Source organism: Mastomys coucha, unplaced genomic scaffold (assembly GCF_008632895.1).
Source record: "Mastomys coucha isolate ucsf_1 unplaced genomic scaffold, UCSF_Mcou_1 pScaffold3, whole genome shotgun sequence".
Lineage (NCBI taxonomy): Eukaryota > Metazoa > Chordata > Mammalia > Rodentia > Muridae > Mastomys > Mastomys coucha.
This window is the reverse complement of record NW_022196909.1, coordinates 15898297-15910710: the sequence shown is the minus strand read 5'-3', so window position 1 is coordinate 15910710 and position 12414 is coordinate 15898297. Positions and strand designations below refer to the sequence as shown.

The 12414-nt window shown below is 36.6% G+C and overlaps 1 protein-coding gene across 2 annotated transcripts in view; it reads right to left on the bottom strand.

Moving 5' to 3' along the window:
- Tbc1d32 (TBC1 domain family member 32) overlaps positions 1-12414 on the bottom strand; it is a 223553-nt gene that overhangs the window by 9178 nt on the left and 201961 nt on the right. The window contains exons 31-32 of one of the 2 annotated variants that reach the window (XM_031348713.1): positions 6778-6918; positions 2410-2598 (exon numbers count right to left, since the gene is read on the bottom strand). In XM_031348713.1, coding sequence (XP_031204573.1) covers positions 2410-2598; positions 6778-6918 — 330 coding nt within the window. Of the gene's footprint in view, positions 1-2409; positions 2599-4955; positions 5109-6777; positions 6919-12414 lie in introns of those variants that run through there. The other variant, XM_031348714.1, reaches the window with a different exon arrangement.

The following is a 12414-nucleotide window of genomic DNA, read 5'->3' as shown; positions in this document are numbered from 1 at the left end:
CAGGTCTTAGCTTGGATTTAACCAACTCAATTCAAATTCTAGTAATTTAAATAGGAATTAGAAGATAAACTTTCCACTCCATTTAAACCCTTTAGGATAAACTGAGAGACAGCACTCCACCAAGCACACAATGGAGGCTGGTACACATTTAAACTGGTCACGTTTTAACACCCTATTACAACTTTTCTTGGCAGCTGTCCAAAGACGGTCTTGCGGTAGTCGCCAATGTTCACCAGAAAAAGATGGCAGCGCTGTGTTGCAGAATCCGGGATCACACTGTGTTATTTTCTAGACAAACCGGTTTCTCCTTGTGGTGTCGCTCAGACCTAGCACACACCTTTAATCCAAGAGCTATCTGGTTATTGTAAACAGGATTAAATAAAGTCAACCATAGGTCAAGACGAAGAGCAAGCAACCAGTGAACATAGGAGAAAAAAAATGATTGAGAAAGAGGACGACAGGAGGATGGATAGAGAGACACACAGGAAGCAGAAGGGAGGAGCATTCAGTTTGAGAGGTTTTTGAGACAGTGTAGAGAAAGAGAGCTCTACCTCTCTGAGCTAGCAGGCTTTCACCTCAACACCTGGCTTTTGAGTCTTCATTAGTTAAATCGAATGTTTGAGATTTTCTTAAAACAAGCATCGCTGTAGTCATCAGCACTGACCAGAGTAAGGTGACACTACTGTAGTCACCGACATTAACTAGAGAAAGGTATGTCAAGGCAGGCATCCATCTAACAAGGATGACGGCAGGAAATATCTCAAAACTTTACCAATGTTTTGTTGCTCAGTATAGGTAAAACTAATTTGCTCACCTAATTGAATTTTCTACTAATTTTTTTCATCAGATATTTACTGAAAAAATGTTGAACAGGCCATATCACAGTTCTTTTAAAGCTAAAGGATGTGCTGAAAATGATGAACAGAAACACAAGCTCAGACATTGATAAAATATATATAATAAAGTAAACTCAGAGAGAACTAACTATGTGCTAGGGGAAATTTAGATATAAGAGCATAGACAAATTTTAAACCCTAAAATTCTAGTACCTGGCCACACACAGCTGACCAAGCGGCCCTACTCAGTATGAGCCTTCATTGCCTTCATTGCCCCTGTGTTTAAATGGCCGTTTCTCTGGATCACTTCAGATAACTCATCAGATGCGCTTCTGTGTTAGTGTACCTCTTACATGTACAACCCTTGTTTTGTCGATCATTTTCACTAATAAAGATCCTATGATTACAATTCTATTGATGTTTATAGTGTAAGGTGTTTTGAATTCAAAATGTATTCAGCAAAAATGACTGGCTGGCAGTCTCATGTGACTGATGGTCTTATCTCAAAAAATGTCACCGAATAGAAACTAACTCGGACAAATACCTAACAGCAAAGAATAACACGAATTACTAAAACAAAATTCCTTCACCTAGTAAAATATGCTTTCTCTTTTTGATGCATGAATGTAGTTGTGTCACTGTGGAACGGATGGGGAGGGCGATGAACAACAGTAAAATGTGTCAAACTCAGTTATGATTTCAACATTAAACAGTTGGATTTCTAACAAGCCCAACAATAACTCCATATAGCAAAGTATTTACATATAATGCCTGCTTATCTCCCAAACTTCAAATATATTATATTGTGATTTAGGAAGTAAGCAAACTTATTTTGTTTAAAGATACTATCAAATACTGCATTCTTATGAGTGCTATGAAAGGATAATATTTCATGTAAACATTATATGAAAATGGAAAAGTTAGGAAAATATTCTGAAACATTAATTTTTTAACAAGTATAAAAGTTTTGAACTAACAAACTAAGCATTCATTGATCATGATGCAGCAATATTTTTCAGTTGACTCGGTTAACCGAAGCTTTGGATCCATCTCTAACTCTATAGTGTTCAGGCAACTTAACTCTATCCACATCTTGAAAATAAAGACAGCCTGATCTCCACTCAGAGTAGATTTGGGGAGCAGTGTCTTGATAACATTTGACAGTGGTTGTGGTTTGATTGAGAATGGCTTTCATAGGCTCACATATTTGAATGATTGGTCCCTAGTTGGCAAAACTATTTGGGGAGGATTAAGAAATACAGAATTGTGGATGGAGGTGTATCACTGTCCATTTCCAGGTAGCTCTCTCTGCTTCTTGCTTGTGGATAAAGAAGTATGCTCTCAGCTATTTCCACAATGCCATGCCTATCTGCCACCATGCTCCCTGCCATGATGGTCATTGACTCTAACCCTCTGAAACTGTGAGCCCCAAGGTTAAATGCTTTCTTCTATAAACTGTTTTAGTAATGATGTTTTATCACAGCAATGGAAAAATGACTAAGATAACAATGAAGTGTTCCAAATTAGTGATTATTTTATAACAACTTTTTCCTCTAGACATGCTCATACTTACTTTGAGGAAGACTTGCAGATCTTGAGTCTGGGTGTGGTGGAGAATGTCTCGCTGCAGATGTTTGAGAATGGCTATGCAGATATACACTTGATAATCAGGGCCAAGGACAACACAAGTAGCAATATAATGGCATATTTCTATCCAATCTAAGTAATTCCAAAAACATTGAGTTATCCACTGTAGGCAAATCTTAAAGAAAAAGAGAGAAAGAAAAAAAAGTTTATTTATAAGGATTTAAAGCCACACTTGCTTATTAAAAAGTAGTAAGCAGTAATACATGAAACAATTAAAAAGTCCTGCATTTAATCAAAATAGAAAGACATTCTATCTAGCGACCTAAAAGTTCTATCTTTCATGTTTGCTTCATGGGTAAGAAGACTCATGGCATGCTGATTCAGGAGCTAAGGACCTGATGCTGCATGCCCTGCCCACACTCCTGCGCATATGCAAGTTCATCTGATGCATCGTCTTCCTCTTACGCAAAGCACCAGTCTGCCCTCCACTAACAAATGCCATGAGACTACCTGAGTTCACAGATGTTAGTTTTTTCCATCCCACCTGGAATCACACATGTGTAATTATGCAGATGATAGACTGCAAAATCTTACATTAATGCCAATGAACTCAGAGAACAATTTAAACCAAGCACAAAGTACATATGAACCAGGAGCTAACATAGAGAGTAATTAAAAAAGAAGACTTTTACAAAAAGGCTTTCCTTTTTGACTCTATAATTTTCATAGCATTGTTATGTACTATATTTATTATTAGTAAGTGTATCCTTGTTGGAGTAGGTGTAGCCTTATTGGAGGAAGTGTGTCACTGGGGGTGGTCTTTGAACTTTCAGATGCTCAAGCCAGGCCCAGAGTCACTGTCTCTTCCTGTGGCCTGCTGATCCAGATGTAGAACTCTCAGCTCCTTCTCCAGCACCATGTTCATCTGCATGTGACCATGTTTCCCACCATGACCACAGTGGACCAACCCTCTGAACTGTAAGCCAGTTCCCAAACAGTAATACATGAAACGATTAAAAAGTCAGGGTCTGGGTAATGCAGGTTCAAGGCCACAGGCTCCTTAGGCTCCCAGGGCTAAGAGTGGAACTTCAGAGGAGAAAGCAAGCAGATATGGTGGCTTATCTCAACTTAACAAGGGTATTAAGGATAGAAATATACCCGTTGTTTTTGTTCTAACTCTATGTCCTTTAGGAACTTTTTCTTAAATTCTATGAGGTGGTTTTTCTACCTCTTATTTCAACTTTTGGCTAGCCAAATCTGTTAGCCTCTGGCTAACGTATTAATTTGCTAGTCCCATCATAACAAAGAAGCAGAAACTAGGCAGAGAAAACAATTAACTTTCTTATTTTCCAAGGAAACCTATGGTGAAGGCATTAGTGGGGCTAGTATGTTCAGAGCCATCTCTACCATGTAGATAACTGTCTTAGCCCTGTCCAAATCTTTTCTTACAATAGCCTGAGGTAGGGCCACTCTACCAACATCATTTTAACGTAGAGATTTCTGAGACACCTTACGTGTAGTACAGTGTACTCTGAAGTGAAGAAGGTTAGAACTTCCGTCTTCTGATTACTGAGGGAGATGTGGTTCATCAAAACAAGAATGCCTTACTGAATTTTTGTTTTCTATATCTCATTACTGATGCCAACTACTGACCTTTGAATTCCAGACATTAAGAGCACATTTTTCATCCCATCCTGTGATCATAATGCCTTTTTAATTAATGACAACCACATGGTAAATGAAATCTTAGGTTTGTAGTTATGCTATTAGGTATTCCATATTTAAATAACATTCAGGATCATAAAGAAGTAAGATCACTCACACAAAACACACATTGTACTGTAGTTTCCTTAAGAATTTTGATATGCTACCATATACTTAAGCTCATGTTAAATGTCACTAATATACAACACAATATTATTTTAAATGAACTAAATTACTTCTACTGGTATCTAGATTACAAGAAAATCAAGGAAGTCAAAATAAGTGTGATTTCTAAATGATCAACTATTTTATTCAAAGGTATCATTTTTAACATCTAGCTTTACATCATTTGTTTCTATACAAGGAATTAGAGAAAAGGAAAAGAATAACTTAAGAATAAAAGCCAGGCATGGTGACATAAACCTGAAATCTCAGTTAAGGCAGGAAGATTGCTTCAAGTTAAAAGAAGTGTGGACTACATAGGTAGAGCCCGACAGAAGTGTTCCTGAGTGGTTTCAATATAGTGAGTGCATCTACTACATCATTCTTAAGCTTCTCCATCTGATGATGGAGTTTTTCCACATGATGAAAGTTACAACTGTGAATGAATTACAATTGGCAAACATTTCCTCAAGTACAAATATTGATTGCAAATATGACATTATTTTTGTTATACATCTGGAAGATCTGGTTTCACTGCATAATTTTACATTTTTAAAACAGTACTGTGTCATAAAACATGAAAGAGTTTTCTATTGTCTTGTTTTTATAATGGAAGTAAAAAGGAACAAAGGAAGATGATGATGGATATGCTGTTCTGACGGTGATGATGGTGATTGATAAGCTCCCGATGCTGATTAATATGATGAAAATGAATACCAAATATGGTTTCATGTATTCTGTGCAGCAGGGTCAGTCAAGTTACCCCCTGTTTGCTGACATAGTCTGGTGTAATAATCAATGCTATGCATGATGGTGTCCCTAAGGAAGAAGAGATTAAAGATACAAAGTACTTTAAATACCAGGGAAGTACAGAAAATGCAGTGAGATAAGTTAGTAAAAGGTAAAACTGATAATGGAAAGTTACTTGGAATGTGATTTTACATTGCCTACTTTAAAAGAGAATATAAATTCCCACTGCTGCCTTCTTTCTAGTCTGTTACTCTGAGAAGAAACACCCATCAACAAATGCACTTTTCTAGCCACATGTAGTTTGGTGCACAGCAACTGAGCCTATTGTTTTCGCTCTAGAGATCTATGTGTTTCATTTAGCAATGTTCCCACAAATCCTTCACTAACTAGCCAATCCCACATGCTTAAAAAATACACAGCTTCAAAAATCACTGCTCCTAATTAGATCAAAACGAGTAAGCTTCAAACCACAAAATCTATACCCAAATAATGACTTAATCATAGGTGCCCATTTAGTTACTAATGCCTGTGTTTATATTTTACAATTAGTAATAAGGTGGTACATAATCAGCAAGGCAGTGATGGGCACTTAAGACCAGTGATTAGCTCACAGTGGGAGTTGCTCCAAGGATTTTTATATTATTAAGAGAATCATGCCACTGTTTAGAAATCATATTATTAAATAAACGGATTACTCATCTACAGGCTTCGTTTATGTTTTTATTTTGCTAGCTTGTTAATTTTAGAAAATGTCTCACACTGTAACAGAGACTGGTCTAGAAGTCGCTATGTGTCCCAGGCTGGTCTCAAACTCATGGCAGTCCTGCTGCCTCACATTCTCAAAGGGCTAGGATTGTGAATGTGAGTCACCATGCATTTATATACATTTTTTGCATTACATATGGTTTTATGCATTATATACGGATAAAGCTATCTCAGACTGACAAGATACATAAAATTGATAGATGAACATTTTTCTTCTGATTTAAATTGATAATTACGTTGAACATTACATTGATAATGTAGGGCCCCCTACATTATAGCTCCCCCTATAATCTTTGGGGATCCATCTCTAAATTAAAGTATATACATTAGGCACTAAAATGTAGTAAATAAACTATTTCAACCCTGCTACTCAAAAGGAGGACAATAAGCAGTATCTCTTATCAGCACTGCTCTCAGAATGGACTTTCAGAAGCATGAAAAAATCAAGTGTTTTAAATTATATTAAATATATTGGGCTTTTTTAAGGAGCTTCATCCAAACAGAGTTAAAATTTCCATGATTCAAAGTTGAAGCAGATGTTTCATACACTAAAAGCTAAAAATGGTCTTCAGCAGAGATAGTGGATAATTTTTGTGGCAACGTGTAGATACTAACTAATGATAAAATGGCTAAGTAACTTCTTATCAATTTAAATATAATACAATTCATATAAATATAAAAATATAATAGAATATAAATAATACATAATATTAAACAACTGCCATTTAGACTTATTTTTGGATCACTGGTAATTTAATAAAAACAAAGAAATAAAGAATGCTAGTTAAAAGTTGGAGAAAAAAGAAAATAAATATATGTAAATATTTAATCTAATTAATATACATGCATCCATTTACATTTACACAAATAACTTTTATTAATTTAAATATATTTCCTACATTTTAGGGGAAAGCATTTTTCTTTAAAGTCAGAGACCTGAGAGGTGAAGAACTGGTACTCTCCATTGGATTACCTGGGATGGAGCAAACCCGGACATATGGAAAGCTGAAAACACAAGCGGCACCTCAGCCTTGAGCAGCATTTCAATGTAGTGAGCACTGCAAAAATATACAGGAGGGATGCCGGTCTCTAGGGTGTCAACAGGAAGGTACCTCTGCATGAAAGAGAAGCGGAAACCAGTAACAACACAGATGATTTAATACAATCAAAAGTATACTTAGCTGAGCCTCTCGGCTTAAGCCATGTTTTGCTGCTTTTAAAATTTACAGAGTCAATATAGATCAGTTGACAGCATTCTCGTCTCAAATGCACAAAACCCCAAGTTTGGAACCCAGCACTACAATAAACCACGTGTACTGTGTGCTAATCTGTAAACCCACAAGTATCAGAAGGTCATCCTAGAGAAACAGAGATGTGAAGTCAACCAAGGTTACCTGAGACCCTGTCTCGATAAGATGAGTTAAAATTTGAAAACTGTGGTGTCACGTGCTGTGACAATTATTAAAAAATATGTAAATGTCAGAGCGTTAAACATTGTGGAGCAATAAACCTCAATAAAGGTTAGGTGCTATATCTTTCCAAACACAGGAATAAGGGTAGTTTGTAATTCAAGAACCTTCAAAGCTTGAGGATGAGAAGTAGAAAAATTGCGTGAAAAAATGAACAATGAACATGTAAACATGAGTAATGAATTGTGCGTGTTAACCATGTCAACATGAAGTGTACTGGTTAATAGTGCTGATCTCAGTCAATGAGTCCATGTTCAAAAGCTTTAGTCAGGCCAGGTGTGGTGGTACATGACTTTAATCCCAGCACTCAGGAGGCAGAGGCAGGTGGATCTTTGTAAGTTCAAGGCCAACCTGGTCTACAAAAAGAGCTCTAGGACAGCCATGGCTACACAGAGAGACTCTGTCTTGAAACAAACGAAAATAAGCTTTTGTCAGCTCTTCAGATCCTTTACCTAGCTCTGTTTCATTTGTTGATTCTAACTTATATCTGGACTTGGACTGATTAGAACACAAACTCTGTATTCCATAATTAACTCACTTCTAAGCTGGGGGAAAATATATAACATCTACTCAAAGGATTATGGCATTCATGAAATTATATATATACACATATATATGCACACACTAAATTTTGTATCAGTGAATATGTGTACATGTCTTATATACATGTACAAACAGGAACTTTAGCACTGTGCTTATAAAGTTAAGGATTATAAAAATATTTTTTTCAGGGTTGGGAACGTAGCACAGTGTAGAACTCTGGCCTAATACAAGTGAGGAGCAAAGTTCAATTCTCATCCTTGATTTCAAAACATAGTTCTCAGGTACAATTTATGATCAAGAATGATCAAGGATATTTTATTTATTATGACTATAAATTCAATATCAACACAGAATCATTATTTTCAGTAAAGCATAGAAAACTCAAAGATGTAATTGTCTCAAGAGAAACTATTTTAATAGCAACTAGAGTAAGTAAAGTTGATACCCAACCCTGAAGAGTAAGTACATAATTAAGAGACGGCCAAAAATTTTTTTTTGCTTTATCTTTATCTTATATTTAACTTCTCTCTCCAATCTTATTCAAAAATAAAAGGTTCATGATCTTAGATAAACCTAAACTCATAAAATTATATAAGGGTTAAAATATGTAGACACCTTTTGGACTTGTTGCTATGGTACTTTGAGGATTTAGTTAGGTCTATTGAATGAATTTTCTGAAATCACTACAGTGGTTTATCAATGATTTTTCAGTTTTTGTTCCTTAACACAAATGATTTATATTCTTTCAAACTACACAAATATATTTGCAGGGAAAAAAGAGTGTAAATACTGTGTGTTTTATGACAGGTTTTCTAGGGGATCTTGCACATAAAAATGTTGAAAACTTGATGAAGACAGCATGCTAAGTGGGCACCTTATGGTCACTTTTCTAGAGAGAACAAGAAGATTTTCTATTAGGTAATTAAATATAATACAAAGTAAAAATTAATATTCATTGATTTACCTCTTGTCCAATAGAAAATGTGTTTCACTGACTATTTATATACTGAGTAAATCTAACAAACATAAAAACAATCAAAGATTAACTTACACATTTGTGTTTTCACTGTGAACTTACTAATTTTGTATAATATGTACAGAGGCACTATGAGAACTGAACACACTGGAACTGGTTCTTATACAGCACTGTTCTAGGCTGTGGCAGAAATACCTTTAGAACAGGTCTATGAAGAGATAAAGACAGTAGACATTAATTACACTGTCAAAGAAAACAAGCCATTATCATGTAACGGAGTCCCAGAGATAAGTGTTCCTCTAGTCTCATAAATCATACACTGCCAAAAGAACCTTATGTCACACTTTGGATAACAAACCTGTTCCCGATTCCAAACCTGGAATAAGTAATATTGACTAAATAGCAAGATTCTAATGATGACAGTTATAATTACAGTAATCTCCTTTATGATTAAAGACCTCCAGCTTGTCCATTATGTGGGTATCATAGCTCTAATATAGAGTGAGCTGTATTCATAATGCCAGAAGAGTAAGAGATGGTCAATACAAACATAACAAGGGGAATTGTGAACCACCAAATTATAGTTTATAGTTTTAGAATTTTGTATATCTTGTTCAACTATAACACCCTGAAATATTACCAACTCTTATTCAGAGAACATAAAGGCTAACGGCATGTAAGGTCAAGTATTAGAGAAAGGCTAATAAATCAAGGACTCGGAAGTTACCGGTAGTCTATAATAGGATAGGAAACAAAGCCTTATGAAATAACTTTAGAATATTATTTGCTAATGGTTAAAATAAAAGGTATTCACTTAAAAATAGAGCAGAGCAGTCTTATTTTTTTAGTTTCACCTTTTTTAATTCTGTTGTTTTACTCCTGGAACTGAGTTCTGTGTTGCGATAAAAATCAGGAGGAGAGAGGTGGGCTGCGATCGGGATGTAAAGTGAATTTTTTAAAAGTAAAATGAAAAACTATTTAAAAAGTTAAGTAGGGAGATTGTATTAAAAAGATTTGAAAATTAACAATCCAACAAGAGAGACTGATCCAGTACAGCTCACTCTACTCCTTATCTGAGTCTCTACAGGCAGAGAACCAGCCAAGCTTTGCAGTCATGCTGTTCGTTAATTTGCACGAAGTAGGAAGGAAAGCTGAGAAAATGTAAAGATTGCTCAACACTTCGATATTGTGATACTATAAAACACCAACATTCCACAAGCCAACGTGTTTTACGTGACTCACTGCGGTTGCCCCGCAGATGGATTACAGGCTCATCTTCACGATGTTCTTGGCATTCTAGGTGAGTTTAAATTCCATGAGCGTTTTTAACACTGTAAGTTTTTCAACACTAAGCATTTACAGGAGCAAATGAAGCCCATGTACATGTACATGTACAGCCATCCACTACCTTCCTGTTGAGCTACATCACTTCATCTGATTACTACTTTAGGTTGGTTTAATATCAGTAGAGTTCTGTTTGTAAATGCTCATAAATTAATGCCTTTTATTTTAACTGAATTGTTTTTCTTTTCATACCTATTACTAAAAGAGATCGCAAGCACAATATTTTGCTTGCTTTTCTATGAAATTCCCTGAAGATTTATTGTATTATAATTTAGTTTTTCTTATAATAACTGAAGATAATTTAAGTTGATTCTTCTTGTCTAAATAACCTTAAAGGCTAAAACGTTTTAATTATTTTTAAACTAATGAGTAGCATAGCTACACTTTATAAAACTCTGAGAAGCTCTTACTGTTTTCACTAACAATTAAGTCTCATTATTTCTTGCTTCGCTTATGTTAGGCTTGCCTTAAGAACTTTTTTGGGGCTGGGCAGTGATGGCACACATCTTTGAAATTGCAGCACTTTGGAGACAGAGGCAGGCGAATCTCTGACTTCAAGGCCAGCATGGTCTACAGAGTGAGTCGCTGGGCAGCCACGGCTAACACAGAACTCTGTCTCCAAAAACCAAAGAAATTTTTTTTGATTTAATTTGTTTATAGCATTCTTAAGATGGCAGATAATCAAGTATTTTTTTCTAAAGTCATAAAAGTCTACTGTTCCAAACATGATCCAATTTAAACACTGATCCACATTCAACCTATTTATACAGTAGTCAAAAGAGACTAGCTTTTGAACAAAAGGGGCTGTGTCAGTGATCAAAATGGAAACCTCTTTTCCTTGGGCTAGCAGAAAAGCATATAGGTAAGGGATATGGTATGAAGTAAGTAATATATTAGCAGATGATGAATGTTATAGCAACAAGGAGAACAAAAGGAAGATTGGGGGAACCTGATGACAATTATTCAGATTATAATTTTTCTTAATTAATTCCTTAGGCGGTATGATATGCACCGTGTGTGTGTGTGTGTGTGTGTGTGTGTGTGTGTGTGTGCGTGCGTGTGTGTATGTGTGTGCGTGCGTGTGTGTGTGTGTGTGTTACTCTCAATTTAATTCTATCCTATCTCCTCTTCCAACTATAAGGCAACCTTCCCTTCAAGTCTCTTTCCCACATTCCCATCCTTGTTTTGTTTTCTGACCCATTGAATTTAACCAGGGCAGTCTTCGTGACCCTGGGTTTGTAACCCATGTTCACTAATAGATAAGCAACTGATGACAATGACTGCCCCTTCCCTAGCATCATCTCATGGCCAACAGTTTAGCTGGGAGAAGTAGGGACTCATGAGCTCCTCTTGACCCAAGGTTGACCGATGATAGGTTCTATCTTCCTTGGCCCTGTAAAGGCAACTCCAGCTGCTGCAAGATTCTGATAACAATAACTGCATCCTCGCTCTTCTTCCTGTCACTAGCTTCTCCCATTCTTTCTAGCCCCTGTAACACGACCTTCTCTGAGCCTTAGAGGGAAGTAGCCTAAATGTCTTGCTTAGAGTTAACCTCACAACCACCACTGATTTTCAGCATGATAAGCACCCACGAGTCCCTTTATTAACTACCATTCCTGGCAAAGAGGGGAATCCTTTGATTAGACTAAAAGTAGCATCTTATTTTATTTGTTTTACAATTTAACATATAGATTTAGAAATCAGTTTTATACCATGTCACTTTAGCTAAGTAGCCATTGTAGATCCCGTAGGGACTAAGACACCCTAATAACCATGAAGTTTTGAACAGGTTTATAGTACCAGGTGTGTATACCATCCTGGGAGGCAGGTCTTGAGTCCAATAAGGGCAGTTGATTACCCCAATAAGAACTGTACCATCATTGCACACCAATGGCCACATGTTGCCAGTTGGTTAAAATCACTGATATCCCTGATGCACACTGGAAGCCTGCACTGCACTGTCCAGGTGACAGCACTGCAGCAGCGTCCAGGTGACAGCACTGCACCGTGCAGGTGACACACTGCAGCAGTGTCCAGGCAACAGCACAGCAGTGTCCAGGTGACAGCACTGCACCGTGCAGGTGACAGCACGGCCCCATCCAGGTGACAGCATGGCACCGTCCAGGACTATCGGGAGAGGCTTTAGCTCTCTTACTGTTTGCTTTCTCTATGTCTCACAATAGAGGTAACTGGTATCTTTGGCACGAGGGTCACATCAACTAGCTTTAGGGGCCAACCGAAAGGAACGACAATAGCCTTTACTGTTTTGCTAGTTTGT